General features: G+C 38.0%; 2 protein-coding genes across 2 annotated transcripts; both read right to left on the bottom strand.

Annotated features, from left to right (window-relative positions):
- Positions 1–10,231: 10,231 nt before the first annotated feature.
- Positions 10,232–11,965, bottom strand: LOC137744493 (uncharacterized). The gene has a single exon (XM_068484295.1). It carries the CDS (start codon positions 11,963–11,965, stop codon positions 10,232–10,234), a length of 1,734 nt encoding a protein of 577 aa, XP_068340396.1.
- A 136-nt stretch (positions 11,966–12,101) lies between these two features.
- Positions 12,102–16,468, bottom strand: LOC137744494 (uncharacterized). The gene is made up of 2 exons (XM_068484296.1): positions 15,274–16,468; positions 12,102–12,202 (listed from the first exon to the last, which is right to left on the bottom strand). Exons 1-2 carry the CDS (start codon positions 16,466–16,468, stop codon positions 12,102–12,104), a joined length of 1,296 nt encoding a protein of 431 aa, XP_068340397.1.
- Between the last annotated feature and the right edge of the window lie 221 nt (positions 16,469–16,689).

Genomic DNA, 16,689 nt, shown 5'->3' on the forward strand with positions numbered 1-16,689 from the left:
TCGCCTTAAGTAAACTTACAATTACTAATCACTAGAAGCCCTGTTCAATTTCAGGGTGATGTTCCAACAAAAATTGCATCAAATCACTTGTCTAAAAACCCTAATGGTCGTGAATCACTAAGACAATTAGATAGTTTAATCGCGGTGATTAATAATTCAAAGCAAACACACATCCATTCATAAGCAAATTAATAAAATCACGTACTCATGCTAAGGCTCGTGGCTTCACCCTAGCAAAATGACTAGTTACGAACAATCATAATAAAAACTAAAGAAAATATATTAACTAGAAAAAGGATTGAAAACACCTTGTTGCAAAAAGTATGAAGTTCTCCAAAATAATGCATCATTTCTCTCAATGTTGCGTATGAAACCATAATGGCTAAAAAGCCTTATTTATACTACTCCAAATTCAAAACCTGATAGAAAAAAGTCTTCTAAAAACTAGAAAATAAAATAATAAAAGGATAACTAGGAATTACATTTCTATTATGACTAGGAAATCTACCCATCAAAGAGATAGCCACACTTCTGGACCTTCAGGGCTCCAAAACAGGCCCAAAAGGACTTGAATTAAAGATTGGGACCTCCTCTTCAAGTTCCAAAAAGAGCTCGAGTCCAAAATCCATCATCTTCCAGCCGAAAAGTTGCAAAGCCCAATCTGCCAACACTGCACGCTAGGCATAAATTAATTCATCACAATTAGATGCTTGGGATAAAATTATAAAATTTTGACACAATCTTCTCGACAGATGTCACATCCTAGCCCGGGACAGATCACTTCCCGGGCCCGCTCCACCACCGTAGCACGATATTGTCCGCTTTGGGCTTACCATTCCCTCACGGTTTTGTTTTTGGGAACTCACGAGCAACTTCCTAGTGGGTCACCCATCATGGGATTGCTCAAGTCTCTTTCTCGCTTAACTTCGGAGTTCCTACGGAACCCGAAGCCAGTGAGCTCCCAAAAGGCCTCGCGCTAGGTAGGGATGAGAATATACATTTAAGGATCACTCCCCTGGGTGATGTGGGATGTCACAACAGATTCACGAACCCGCTTCAATTGGAATCACTAAAAAATTCCACCGTTTGATTACTTTATGCTTAAAACAAGTTCGCAGGTTCTACATTAAAAACACATAGCAAAACATCAAAATTTCACCAAAATAATAACCAAAATATCTTTAATATTAGAAAGCTAGAAGGAGAGTTTGGTGTCTCAAGGCTTCACCAAAAATATTTGGACTATAAAACCCCTCAAACAAAAAAAACTACAACTAACTGAAAATAATAGAAACAAAATAGCAGGGATAATTTTGTCATAAAAAAAATTAAATTAACAAAATAGTATCTTGCGGGAAGAACATAGCGTAATGGAAGGAAAAGAAACCATTGTCGTCCCCCAATAATACTTTGCCTCTTCAATCAGTCTACAGTCTTCCACCGCTTTCCTCCGCCGCTTCATTCTCGCTCGGTCCTTTCGACTTCTGTCATTCTCTCTCTAAAAGATTCTGCCTTCTCTCTCTAAAAGTCCTCTCTCCCCTCCTTCGCAATACTCAAGCCTTTCTTTGTCGGTTTGCTTTCCTAATTTCTGCTTTCCCCTTTTGCTCCCTGCGTGTAGATCAGCAGCTGCACTGTTGTTCTTCCTTCATCCTCCTTCTTCCACTCCAAAAACTTCATTTCATCATAACTTTTTCATACGGCAAAAAAAATCGCGCAAGGTCGGAGCCTATAGATTCGTATCAGAACCCTCTTCCATCTGATATGACACACACACACACACACGTCAAAATCAACTGTGGTCAAAGATGAACAGTGACATTTTTTGGTGGAGTTTTGCTGATTCTGCCTAATCCCGCCAGAATTTGGTCTCGGCCTATGAGAGAGTTGATCCTCTCCTAACGATCTTTCTACCTATACTTGAGTTTGTTGAGTGAATTGAAAGTTTTTTTTTTTTTTGATTTTTTGTGCAGGTAAAGAATGAAGGGAAACTTGAAAATATAGCCATTTTAGGGATCACCTATTGAAATATAACCTACAATTTTCATTTATTATAAAACTAACCAAAATTGAAGTTAAAAAGACTTATTGCCCTTAGTTTAAAACCTTTCCCTGCTTCCAGAATCGTGGTGTTTCTTTTCTAAATCTTCGTCCCCATAGTTTTTTTTTTTTTTTTTCTTTTTTTTTTTTTCTTAAACAAACTTTCCTCCACAAAACGCACCAAATTAGGCTTGAATAAAATATAAACAGTCCAAACACGGCAAATATAGATAAAGTCGAAAATGTAATCTCATCACTTGTCTGCCTTAGACGTTTGCAGTAACTTGTCCTCTGAGACCACCAGTCCCCCTAGCAGCAATGAAACCAACCTTCTTCCTAGGAGAAGCGTTACGCCATACTCTTGTAGCCGGTCCAATATGTGATAATTACCTCCTCCGTGAGGATGCTTGACTGGGTTCATAGCAACACCACGAATTTCAGAACACTTTTGTTAGTTTTGATTGTTTCTTCATCTAGTATTGTAGTTACTGCTTGGTGTGATCACTTGGTTCAATTACAGTTGGGTAAAGAGAAGTTTGGTGGTGGTGTTTCAATGGAGATGAGGAGTCTAGAGACAGCATAGGAGTGTTAAGAGAAGGTTAAGGGTAATTAAGTCTTTTTAATTCTAATTTTGGTTAGTTTTATAAAATGTGAAAATGTATATTACATTTCAACAAGTGATTTCAAAAATGGCTATATTTCCAAATATCTCAAGAATGAACCAAGAAGAGATATGTTCACTGAAAGACTTGATAGGAGCGCCCTTCGTTGGGTTAGAGAGGTCTCTCTCTCTCTCTCTAAAAGGTCATATGGAGATCGTCTTTTTTTTTAACCTTTTCTTTGCTTTAAAGTGACACAGGCAGAAGGAATCACCACCCAATCAGTAAAAAAAATGCAGAGGTTCAAAGCAACGTCAACAAACCCAGAATTTTCCTCCCACTCTTCCTTCTATTTCAGGTCTCTCTCTCCCTTCTTCTTATTGTTATGTTGACGTTTTTTTCTTCTATTGGGTTTTGTTTTAATGGTGTATGAGAAATGGGTTGTGTGTAAAAAACATAAAGTCTTGAAATTTATGGGAATATACAGATTTTTAGAAGTAAAAAATAAACTAAATTGCTCTGTTTTTTCTGCTATGTGAAAAAACAGGGGAGACGACAGTGATCGGAACCAAAGGCGTTTTACTGATCTTGGAGAGCTTGAACAGTCTGCTACCGCCTTTCCTCACGATGATGCTGTGGTTTTAAGCCCAAGTATCCTCTCTCTCTCTCTCCCCCCCTTTCTCTCTTTCTCTCTCTAATATATATGGGTCTTAATCTGGTGTAGGCTCCATGTTCAGCTTAAAAGCAAACAATGTTGGCGGTGTACCTGATAGCTTGCACTACGGGACCTTGAACGTTCGCGGGTGTTTGGACATAGGATCAACTATAACCGGAACAGGAGGAAGAGGGTTTGTGGACACAAGACAATAGCAACCATACATGTACCAGCAGCAGAAAGGGACGACGACATCTGGAAACAGACAATTTGAGAATTGGGATAATAATTCAGCCATGGCTGACAACAACCAGCCGACTGACACTTCTACAGATGTTGACACCAATAACAAAAACCACGTATCACCATCTCTCTTTGTGGTCTTTGTTTCATGAGCATATGCGTCTGCTAGACTGCTACCATACTTTTTCATGGGAATCTTTCTATTGGCTTAGTGGAATTGAGAATCATTTGAAATTTTGAATTTTGAATTACAATCCATGTTGTTTCAAGCTTCAAACAAAGTGTAGACGATTGTTCGGTCAGTTGGGCTCACCGCTCGGCCCCTTCGAATGTCCCTCCCGTAAATTATAGTAATTTAGAATTTCGTTTTGTCAGTTAAAAAATAGTTTCCAGAATATTTTCAATTCAATTACTACCTTAATAACATGGCCCATATCTAAGTTGATTTGATTTAAATCTGCATATTTTACTGTGAACTTTATTTAGCTTTCTAATTTTTTAGTGTCGGTGGATTAATGTGAGATGATTTTGTTTTAGCTTCATGGAGTGCAGCATGGAGCACTAATGGTAGTGGATTCCATAAAGCAGGCAAAGGAAAGAACTACTGGTGACCAAAAGGTTAGAATATTTGGATTATTGATAAAAAGTGATTTTCTTAGAAAGTAATTTTCATCTTAAATGCTAATCCGATTAAGTTTGTGACTGAAACTGTCGCCTTCATAGCCATTTTCTTCAGGTACCCAACTTCCCAATTTAAAAAATTAGGGTTCATTTTTGGGTTTTGTTCTATCGTTAATTTCGGAATGGTGACTATCTTACGCAATGGATGAGATTGTGTGTGTTAATAGAGATTGAGCATCTACAGAGTGAGATTGTGTGTATTAATAGAGATTGGCCATCTACAGAGCCACAGAAAATCCCCATGTCCAGTTCTGATTTTTCACTCTTTTCATTTTCTTTGTTCCTTGCAGATTATTTGGACCTTGCAAAACTCAATGGTATGCAGCCTCAGATAGACTTATAGTATTTGTCCATAACAATAAAATCAAATTTTATTGCATAAACCTGATTTTTGGTTGCGTTGCTTAGGATGGATTGCTTCTTGAAGTTTTTTTCTGATACAATACAATGCTCCGAGGGGCGAAAATACAATGTAATCACCATTTATAGGTAATCTCGGCCTACTTTGTAAAAATTTTAATTTTGTGACTTTAAAATTCTTCAGTTTGCTATCACCATTTTGTTAGAATTAGGGTTAAATTTAATAAAATATATATATATATATATATATATATATATTTTTTTTTTTTTTTGGGGGTTAATTTTCACCCAGTTTCTCTTTAGCCATATGGACCATTCTCTCTCTGCGTTTTTTTTCTTCTCTAGGTTCCATATTAATAAATGGGTGATTCAATCACCATTTTAAAATTTACACTTCCTATCACAGTTCACACCCCCATACCAATAAGAGATAACGCCAATTGGAGGAGTTAAGGCCTCTTAATTTAGATGATTTTATTCAATCAAAAGCCAAGGTAAAGAATTTAAGATTGATAAATTTGTTATCTTTACTTTTTGCAATACACATATCCCCGATGAAACTCACACTACTATTCGCTGCACTGCTATAAGGTACGTATGCAAATTTGTACAGATTTATTTTATTTTATTTATTTTTGTTGTGATTTTTGTGTTTGTTTGTTTTGTGATTTCATTTGATTGAGCAGTCTCAGGTGTACCGAATTGTCTATGCACGGGAATGTGGTGGGGAGCTGGGGCAATTGGGGGCCCCATGATGAAACAAAACAGAAAAATCTCGACATTCTAAAACGATTTCACTCTGTAGAAGAAACTAATGACATGAATGATGATGATGTCGGTATGTTTTTATTTTATTGTTTTTTTTTTCGATGAAGTTTATGAATTTGAAATTTAATGATGCTTTTGGTGAGTTTTCGGTAGCTGGGATTTTGTATGTGCATTGTGAGATATATGAGAAGTTTGTTATCGATGGATTCCTAGAGCTATGTATGAGAAGTTTGTTATTGATGAATTCCTAGAGCTTTGGACTTGGAATTAGATTTACCTGTAGAGAAAGCATGAGGTGTTCAGTGCAGTTTTACTAACAAAAGAAACCAATGGAGCGTTGTCCAGCTCATTTGTTGGGGCATGTTGGCAATTAAGACAATCAAAGCCAAATTTATTTTGGTAGGTTGTGGGTTAGTTAAGAGTGCATGGAAAAGAGGAATATGTAAAATTGGACTACCACATATTCGTGTACTCCACAGGTTATTCCTGAACTATAATGTATGAGTTATTACATACTGATTGTGCAACAACCCGTTTCGGGATTTACCGAACAAAAATGGTGTTTTTGTATTTTCACTAAGTTTGAGAATATTTTCTTTTTTTAAATGGTTTTTGGGTCTTAAATGGTGTGTCCAAGGGGCCCACCCCTGATTTGTTTGTCCCCGGTGACGGGAATCAAGGGTATATCTCGCTTCCTTACTTTCGGGGCTTCAATTTGATATATTGAATGACATGTTTTGGTCGAGTTTTGAGCTCCATCAGAGCTCAGGAATTTCCCGGCCAGAATCCGGCATTCTCCTTCGATTGGGTCTGGCGACCCATGGTTTGAACTTAGGCCGGGCTTTCTAGCCCAAATCCAAACCCATGGCTTTAGGCCCGTTGCTTTAAGCCCAATCCCCTTTTTATCTTTTGTTTTGTTTCAAATAATTTGTTAAAAGCCTTTGGGCCGTGAGCTGTTGGAGGGTCCAAGCCCAAGAAACCTCCCAGGTCTTCGGGCCCTTCCTGCCGAGCCCAACCCAACCCTTTTTATTTTTCTGTTTTATTTATTTTGGTTTAAAAGGCCTTGGGCCTTATATGTTAAAGCCCTAAACCCTTTTAGTTTAAAAACCCAAACCCAACCCAGCTAAAAGTCTAAGCCTAAACCCTTTAACCTTTCCAACCCTAAACCCTAGTCAGCTAAAACCCTTTTGTGGAATATTCCGTTAGGGAATATTCCATCAGAGAATATTCCGGTATATTCTTTGGAATATTCTGTTAGGGAATATTCTTTGAAATATTCTTTTTACGTTTATGAAATTTATCCGGGACCCTTTTTAGGGTAATTCGACATCCTGAATCTGTTTTCGACTTCCGTTTTCCCAAATTAAATCGTTTGAGAATAGTTTTATTAATTGGACCCTTTTTGTGCTTAGGGGCAATTAATTGTGACGTTTTCGTCTTCACTAGTTGCGTGGCTCTTCGGCAATTAAGTACTGTGAGTGGACCCCTTCTAAAAATGCATGTTTTGATATTAGAAATGCATACATGAAAAGCATGATTTGATGACTATGTTTTATGAAATATTTTATGAGATAACATGTTTACTGAGGCTATTTTAAATTATTCCTATTTTTCCTATAACCCGTGTTCTTATAGAATATCCGATGGATGATGATATGATATTTTGAACATGTTTAGAACACCTCTTTATAGTATAGCTGATGGATGACTTTATACTATGGAGTTGCTTTTCAATATATGTATGTTCACTGATTTTGTACTTACCTAGTGGTCATTTCCGCTACGGGACGTAGGGATAGATTTTGGTCCGTCCCGGGCGACGGTTTGGTGTTGGCATAGGGCCTGAAGTGTGTTTCCTCTGGCTATTTAGCACAGGCACGAGGAGCCGGCATGGGGCCTGGAGTGTATTTTCCTCTGACTATTTGCTTAGAGACAGGGAGCTGGCATGGGGCCTAGGGGTTATCGGACATTCACTAGTGATTATTATATATACAAGTTATGATTTGAGACATTGCATAGCATGCTAGGTTTCGGAAGAACCTATGTTTATCATAATATATGTGTTTTCATAAAACCTGGGGGTTAATATGTTGATAACTGTTTTATTATATATATCAACTTAGTCCACTCATGTTTGTTTTGCGCCCCCTTCAGGACTTAGAATCGAGGCATACAATCCAGGCGTTCAGGCACTTCTGCATCGGCATCATTCAATTTTATATTATTTCTTTTAGTGTTCTAGTTAGTTGTATGCTTTGAACACATTCCTTAAATGCATATTCATTATTTTTTTATATTTGTAAGCCTTATCTACCGCTTGTTTTCAGCATTTGCACTCAATAAATAACTTTCGTTATCCTCGGGTGTCAGTCAGCACGTGCCTATCCTGATATTCGAGGAATATCGGGATCGGGGCGTGTCAGATTGCATACCTCACGATATAACATTATATTTTGTATTAACTTTGTGGAGTTCCTATCGTTTAATGGTGTTTGTTTGTAAACCCTGCAGAAGAAATCCCTTCATTTGAACTGACTTGCATTTTTTTCCTAACATTTAGTTTCTTTTTTTGTTTTTCTCAGTACCAGACTTTTGATGAAACTTACAATTTTCTTTAATTGATTGTAGAACGTTAATTATGTTGTTTTCTTAATTTCTCAGTTATAGACTTTGGTAATCTCATTGCAATTAGGTGTTGAAATTTCCAAAAAATAAAAAATAAAAAATAAAACAAACCGATGATGAATTATGAGGCTATCGAAGAAAAGGACTGTAGTTTTGAAACAACACTATAAAACAAATGGTTAGAGTTGTTTGTTTTTATTTGATTTTTTAAGGTGTTGCTAGCCATTTTAATTCAATTTAAAACGTTTTTGCTTTGGTTAGAGTATTATGTTAGGTGTTTTTTAAATGATTCCATTTACTTCTTTTTACATTAATTGTTTTGGATTTCTACCTTAATTGTATTACTGAAAGTTTATTACTAAATTACTTGTAGATCGAGATTTCACACGAAAGCCAAGATTGTACGAAGGAGCAGAGACTTACAATATACATAATGACTTAAAACAGGCTTACTATTATTCTCTTTTGTTTCTCTTCCATGTTTTGTTGCATGTATTCAACCATTATTTTTTGTTAGTAATTTGTCTAGATGCACGTACATGTTGGTACTAAGAGAACATAATGTAAAATCCAAGTGTTTGAAAGGATTGTGTGATTACTAATTTACTATTGCATTGGTTTACACCAATGGTTGAATAGATCAAGACGCTAAACTCTCTGCACGCATCACGTGCATGCGACATACCTTTTTTTCAATTACGGGGCTCTACATGCCGCTAAAGATGTCTTATGTTGGTTGTTTTTCATTGAAATTGTCAAAATAGCTCATTGAACAAATTGAAAACAACTAATGCAAAACAACTTCAGGGGCGCGTAGCGTTCATGATAAAAAAAATGTTTCTTGCATGCACGTGAATGTGTGCCGCTAACGATTATAATGATAATGTTTGTATTATAGAAGATGTCACGCTGTCGTTCAAGCCTGGCCCTACAAATAAATTCAAATCAGATTCTGAATACCACCTTCAAAGTCAATGAGAAGATTCAAATTCCAACAGAGATGGTGTTTTTCTGCAGAAAACTAGAAGTGGAAAACCAAATTGAACTCTCAGACTTACCGACGAAATTGTCTATATTTAGTGGATGTCGCTGATACAATATTGATAATTGGTAAATATTGTTAATACCAAATTGATATTTAGTACCAATACATCAATATAACCTTAATATGGTATCGGTATTAGATACCAATGTCGCCGTTCACGTCATTGGAGTTACTTCATATATTAAAGCGGGTCACTTTTGACTCGGCCATACAGTACATCGACTGTCTGACGCCACCTACGAACCCGTTACAAAAGTCCCGCGCATATCCACGGACGTAACAACTCTCCACCCTATCGAAAACGAAACAACACGGCGCCAAACCCATATTGTGTTTCTGCTGTTTCTGATCGATTGTTTCACAGTTTAACAACCTAATTTTGTAGAAAGTGTTAAATTCATGAACAAAGTCGATTGCATTCGAACACATGCCGATAGTGATATGCATGATATCAAATAAGCAATCACGAAACAAGAAAACCGGAGCAAAACATGACACCAAACGATGAGAGGGTTCATATTTCTTTGTTAATCATAACTAAAATTAAAAAAAAATCGTAACTAATATCATCATCGTTCACACGATTAATAGTTCCACTGCCATTTATCGAATAGATAGTACTGAACCACGCCTTCCACTGTGTGTCCGTGACCAAGAACAAAATTACTGGATGCAGGTCAGTCCATAGTGAAATTGCATATTTTCTGCATCCTCTGTCATCACTTGGACAAAATGGGCAACTTGGCATACATATTTCCGTTCAACATTTAATGAATCTAGCCTAACCAATCCTAGATATCGAGCGAGGCCGTAAGGGTAAGTGTGAACAACGAACTTCAGAAGTCCGAAATAATAAGATGGAGGAGCAAACAATTGCTTCCACCACTATGTAACTAATAAGCTTAATTAATCATCCATATTACGTACCACTAGTTGCTAGCTTACTAACTGAGGAAACAATAAAATTAAGGATACTAAAACGCATGGTTATTTCTAATGTTACATAAAGATAAGAGAGAGCTCTGGAATGAATCCAAACCACATCTAGCTAATACAGACAGACATACATAAGATATCTCTTCTTGGTAATAAGGGTTACTTATTAATTTAAATTCTACCTGGAAATGATGATAGATCAGATTGCAGAAGATCATATAGATCATCAATTCAATTTCAATGTCAATGGCAAAGGAGGGACCGGATGAGTGAGCGAGTGAGTCAGTCGACTACAGCAAGAGTTTGATACTCTTTCTCGCCAATAGCTAGTTCCATGAGATGGTGAGGGCGAAAATCCCCACCATTTTCCAAGAAGTATTTGACCAAATTTTTGGAGTCACCACGCAACACCGTCACCCCTCTATGAGGAAAGTCAAAGGATAGAGAACCATACCCCCACCCAACATCCCAAAACACAATATGTGGCACCGCATCATTCCCATACCCCTTGTCCTCAAACATTCTCCGTACGGTCTCATACAGAGTATCGTAGCCCTTCCAATCATAGCCTGCGCAGTCGGTGAACAGAAACAGCTTCTTGATCATCTGCTCTGGCTTCAAATTCTCCTTGACAGCCACGTCCAAGATCGCATCAAACACCATTTGAAAATCAATACATATGACACCGTCTGTTCTCCTCCCCATACTCGTCAGAAAGGACAACTTGGACTTAACATTGTCGAGGCCTTGAATGGAATGCAGCTGGGGCAAAGAATGAATGCCGCGGGAATCAGGCAGACAGAAATTCATCACCTTTCCGTTCCATGGCGCTTCACTCAGTTCATACACCAAAAGTCCCAAATTCAGACTACTAGACTCGGACCAGCTGTTGTCACATACGGCCCAGGCGTTTTTGAATTTGCCCCCCTCCTTGAGCTTTTGCACCATTGACTTCCACTGAAGCTCTGCCGCTTCCCCAACATTGCCATCTTCCAGATGGCGGAGGATGTCATATGGAAGCAAAGCGTCGGGCTTTATTATTGTTGTTGCTGCTTTCACCTCCTCCAAGTACGTCTTCACCTCGCAGCGCTCCCACCTGGCAAATTCATGTTGACGATCAGAGTAGTTTTTCAAGGGCGCCAAAACCTCCTTCCTCAGCCGCTCCCACTCCCACCATACATCTGATTCGGGGGCGAAAAGCCTCCTCGCAGTGCTTTCTTCCAGCGAAATGGAGCGCCTCTTATGTGCCTGCCAGGGGTTCTCCGTAAGTAAACAATCTATAGCCCAAGAAATGCGAAGATCATGATAAGCATGAGCATCAAGAGAACCGCGTTTAGCAGTGTAGTCGGTATCATCCTCAATATCGTCATCATAATCACACGGCTTGAGCTCGAGCTTGTTCTGCTTCAATTTTTCAAGATCTGACTTCAACCGCTCCGCAAAAGCATCCATACCCCGGTCGTGCAACAGCCTGTAAGTCGGGTCGTGGGCGTACCGATCAGCATGAGAATTCGGATTCTCGCGTTGAAGTAACTCCTCCACTGTATGATCCAGCTGATCCTGGGGAGGAACGAGGAGGCCGTACAGAACGTCGAGCAGGCTGAACAAAGGACCGAAGGAGTCGGCAAGAGAGCCGAAGTTGCGTAACAGAGTGTTGGGGTGGTTGTGGTGGAGCCAAACAGCTGCGAATTCTAAAGCTTCACTGTACCGTTTCGATCCGTCGATATCGCAGTGAGAGAGGTTGAAGATGAGCTTGAGAGTGATGAGAGGATCGTGGGACCAGGCCAAGGGGAGCTGTTGACGCAGATAGTGAAACATTTTGGTGTGATACTCCTCCTCCGTCTCCTGTTGCTCCTCCCGGTAATCGCTGGGTAGTTGTGTGACGTTGAAAAACAGATCGAGGCAGGGGTCGCCGTACGCCTTAAAAACCTTGTTATTCTTGTTATTTTCCTTCTCCAGAATCTCCATGTCCACGTCGACAGCAGCAGCCGCCGAAACCGAATCGGAAGCAGCCATTGCTCTTCTTCTTCTTCTTGTCCACGTCGGGATTATTGGGAGAACCGAATGTCGGGATTGACGAGCCATTGAAATAGTTGTTGGAATTGTTGTTGACCTTGTGGGTGTAGTGAGGACAAGGAGGTTTCGGGCTGCTCTAGTCGGAACAGCAGCCGTCGTCAAGCACCCTTGCGGTGGCGGCGGCAGGAGCAGTGGCGGTTTCTTGATCTGAATCATCGTATTTCTCAAACCCTAACCCTAATTCAAATTGAAAACAACGGTAGCTGGCAAGTGGTTGGAGTTTGGAAGATGAAACTGTTTCCTTGTGGGAGGAGAAGAAAACGACTTGACGACTCAAGGACTCTGTCTTCGTCTCTGGAGAAGGAGTAGGTGCTTGCTTGGAGTTCCTTTTCAAGTACTTTATACTGGGCCACCCTCTAGAGACGTAGCAATCACGGTGGTCCAACGTTTTGGTCAATCGGTTGGATTTATTTAATGAATGATTACGTACAATATCGGTTTTAGATTCTGCAAGGATTCCGCTAGATACATAAAATTAGAGTATTGATAAACCCTAAACCCTACAGTGTAATCAGAGTTTTTTTGTCTCTTAACTAAATATGTATGACTATATTAATTTATAAATTTGGTTATAATGTGTTGCAATGATCAAATTTTCGTCACTTAATTTGTAACTTAAATTCTTTAAATATAAGTTTTAACGAAAGTGTTACCATATTATGACGTGTTTAATATAAAAAGTAAAATTCAATTAGGTTAAAATCGAGAAATGAATGCATTAATATATGTACCACACTAGATGATATGATTAGGAAAATATAGGCTTGAATTGGTGATTCCAACATAGAATCTAAAGGGTATAGGTATTTTGCTCTTTACTTGGGTGCCAAGGATTTTCCTTTCCTACACGGGCTACATGCAAGTACCAGTACCAGTACCAGCTCCTGCACGAGATTAAATCGGCAATTTTCTTGAATTTTTTTATTATTTATCTTATGAAACACTTTTATCTTTTATGAAAGCCAAACGAGACAAAACTTGGGCACCGTCCGGGTATATCATAATGACATGGACCTGCTCCGCCCATTACATGGACTCGCCCGGCCAATTACATAAACCTTGCCCCGCCAATTACATGGATCTGCTTTACCCAAAAAGAAAATTACATTGATCTGCCCTGCCTCACTCCGCTTATTGTTTATAAAATTTGGACCCGTCCCCGAAATGGTTGGACCTGCCATCCCCGCTGGTCCAAGACTGGTTAGCCCTCTGCTAGTATCATTAATTTGATTTGAAAAATAAGAATAATTAAGATCTCTCAATGAAATATGTAGACAATTTTGGATACTAATCAGCATTATTATGATATCTACATTATCAATAGTACAATAAACATGTATTTTTAAATACGGGGTCATTATAAAAGAAAGAACAATATTTGGCTACTCAAAGATGAGTAGAAACTCCTACTCAAATTTTTTTGTATTCGAATCATGGAAATTTGTGCTTATGACAAGAACCATAAATATTATGAATCACACTGTAAATATCATCTCTACAAAAAAATGAATTAAAACTAAAGTCGTTTAGTCAATTTATTCTAGCAAATACATAGATGGTTCGCAATGTTATTACCAATTCCGTTCATTTGCTGTTATACAGTTCGACGACTAAACGACCTTAGTTTTAATTGAATTTTTGTAGAGGCAATATTTATAAAGTCATTTATAATATGAACGATTCTGATTATAAATATGAAGTTCTAAGAATAGGCAAAGAACAGTTTTGAGTAGGAACTCCTACCCATCTTTTGAGTAACTAAATATTGTTCTAAAAGAAAAGGTTGTTGCTCTGAAAATGTTATGTGTTTTTTTAAAATTTTTATTCAATAATATATTTACACTAAGGTGGTGGGGTTAGTAAATTGGTTGAGAAATTATTCTTGAAGTTTGAATATATTATCTCTCACAAGTAATGAAAAATATCATTAGATTGTTATACAAGTGGCAGTCATGAAAATTAATTTAGGGATAGGACCTCGAGACATACATTTTGACACATGTTTTTGTGGCTCTCATTCCGTAACTTTTTTTAAGGTCTAAACCGTCTATATTTCAATTCATCATCCATAGATCATCCTTACAAAAAAATGGGCAATCCCAAAAGTATTAACACATTCATCTGTAGCAAATAAAATCGACAAATACAATTCTACAAAAAATACGCTTAATTTAATCTAACGGTCATATGACTCTGAATTTGATGATTTGGTAAAAATAGTCCTTGAAAAGAACTAAAAGATTAACGATTGACTTGTTAAAATATATTACGGAATGAATCTTATAAAATATTTGTCAAAAGTACGTCCCCGAATTTTAAGCTATTTATTTATTACATTTTTTATGATGCCTCTAAAAGTACTGTGGCGTGGAGTCCCATCCATTAGCTGGATCATTGGGAGTCTGATTATTCACTCTAATAACAGTGGAGAATGACCTCGTAACTTTTCCATGTGGGGTCTGCTTTTGGGTTTAAGAACCATGTGGGGTTTGCCTTTGGGATCACTTAATCGTGTCTGTTTATCGTGCGGCCAGTTTTCATTAAGTACTATTTATATTTGAATTTTAAATTTTAAATTTTAAATGATTTCTGACTGCACGATATATAGTGAACGGACATGATTGCATGATCACTAGACTAGGATCCCTAGGGAATGGATCCGGCGAGGATCCTGGTTCTAAGAGATTACGTAGAGGTATGGCAAGTTGGAAGTATAATTATCTCCCCCTTTTTAGTACTGGTTTAATACTGAGGTACTTTTATAATTACCGCTTAAAAACAATTTATTTTCACAGTTTGGGGTGAAAAAAAGCTAAAAACGTGATGCAACGAAAATGAACTTATTCTCACAGCACAGCAGAAACAGTTTTTTTTTTTTCAAAGCACAGCAATACTAAACTAGCCCTTATTATTATTCTTTTTCATCTCCTCCTTCCACGCTCTTCTTTTTATCTTATTTTTTATATAAAAAGTTTAAACAATATGTAGATGTGGAGTAATCGTAACCGTTTGAATAGGAGATGATAAAAGAGAAAAGAGATTAGGATGAGAGAGAATCATACTCCGTCAAATTTCCTAAAATAAAAAGAATGGCAGGTTGCTGTCATAGTCAAGAAATGAAAGCATTGAGAGCAAAAACAGAAATAATAATAATAATTCAAGAATTGAGAGCATTTTTACCTATTTTAGTGGATTTGAAATGGATTGTTATATTAATTTGTATTTTTTGCTAACTACACTCAACATACTTAATTGAATTTCCAATTTCCGAAGTGAAGCTTGAGTAGTCTGAGTAGCAGCTTGTGTTTGTTGCTGGAAAGTCTGGGTGCTTTGTTGAAACGCAAGCTGACTTTGTGCAAGGGCAGCTATGCTATCCTCCAAAGACGACCTCTTCAGTTCGGAGAATCCTGGAGCAGTCCCTTGAAGTTGTGTGTTCCCTTGTGAAGGATTCAATACATTCCGCTGATTTGCACAACTAAAATTAGGGTGATCCCGCCAACCTGGATTATATGTATTTGAATATGGATTGTTCTTTGCAGAGTACCCTCCTTGGCCAACAAAATTAACTTGCACTTGATCCGAAAATGAAGTCATCGGACACAAATTTGTAGCATGATCATTTTTAGAACAGATTGCACATACATCAGACGTAGAAGCTTTTTGAGAACTTTGAGGCGACAAGGCTTGATAAGTGCTGCAATATTTCATGGCAGCCATCTCAGCTTGTATACCATCATTAGCATTTATTGCATATGCGCCCCTTTTAGCCTGACGTCCCCGTGCATTAAATTGTTGCGAGTTCTCTGCAAGTTCCTCGTACATTCCAGTAGCTTCCTCGTCACTCATCTTCATTAACATGCCATTGCAAGCGGAATCCACAATGGCTTTATTCGAATCATTTAATCCTTCATAAAATGCTTGTACCTGTTCATCTCCGGGCAAATTGTGATTCGGACAATTGATAAGCAATTTATTAAAGTGATCCCACGCCTCATGGAATGAGTCGCCATCTCTTTGAACAAAGGATTGAATCTCTCCTTTCAATTGTTTTTTCTTGTGCGCAGGGAAGAACTTCTTTATGAACTGTTTAGCCAATTGTCCCCAAGCAGTGATGGAATTGGCAGGTAATGAACGCAACCACTTTTTGGCATCTCCTTTTAAAGAAAAGGGGAATAAAAGCAATTTAATCTCATCGGCACTAAGTTCCCTAATGTGCTGCGTTTTGCATATGTCGAAGAACTCTTGAATGTGTGCATAAGGATCTTCTTTTAGAGATTCTCCATTGAAGTGAGGAAGCATATTGAGCAGTTTAGGAGATAACATACAAGTTCTGTCAATATTAGGTTGGAATGCAATGCACGAGGGCTGATCCAAATCCTGGGGGTCAAAAGAATCCCTCATCGGCCTTCTAACCGGCACAATTTCCTGATCTTGCTCGGCCATCTTTGATTCTTTTCAGAAGTTGGTGGAGTTTCGAGCACCTCTATTTGAGATAAACGTTTCCGTTGCTAGTTTCGTAAAGTCCGCTCAAGTTCGTGATCAATAGGAATAAGTGCTAGATTGAGTGATCGACGTCCTTGCATCTACCAGAATAAAACAAAACTGAACAGTACCTAAAAAAAAAAAACAAACAAAACTTAAGAAAGAAGAACACACGGAAGAAA

The sequence above is a fragment of the Pyrus communis genome, chromosome 9, assembly GCF_963583255.1.
Source record: "Pyrus communis chromosome 9, drPyrComm1.1, whole genome shotgun sequence".
Taxonomy (NCBI): Eukaryota; Viridiplantae; Streptophyta; class Magnoliopsida; order Rosales; family Rosaceae; genus Pyrus; species Pyrus communis.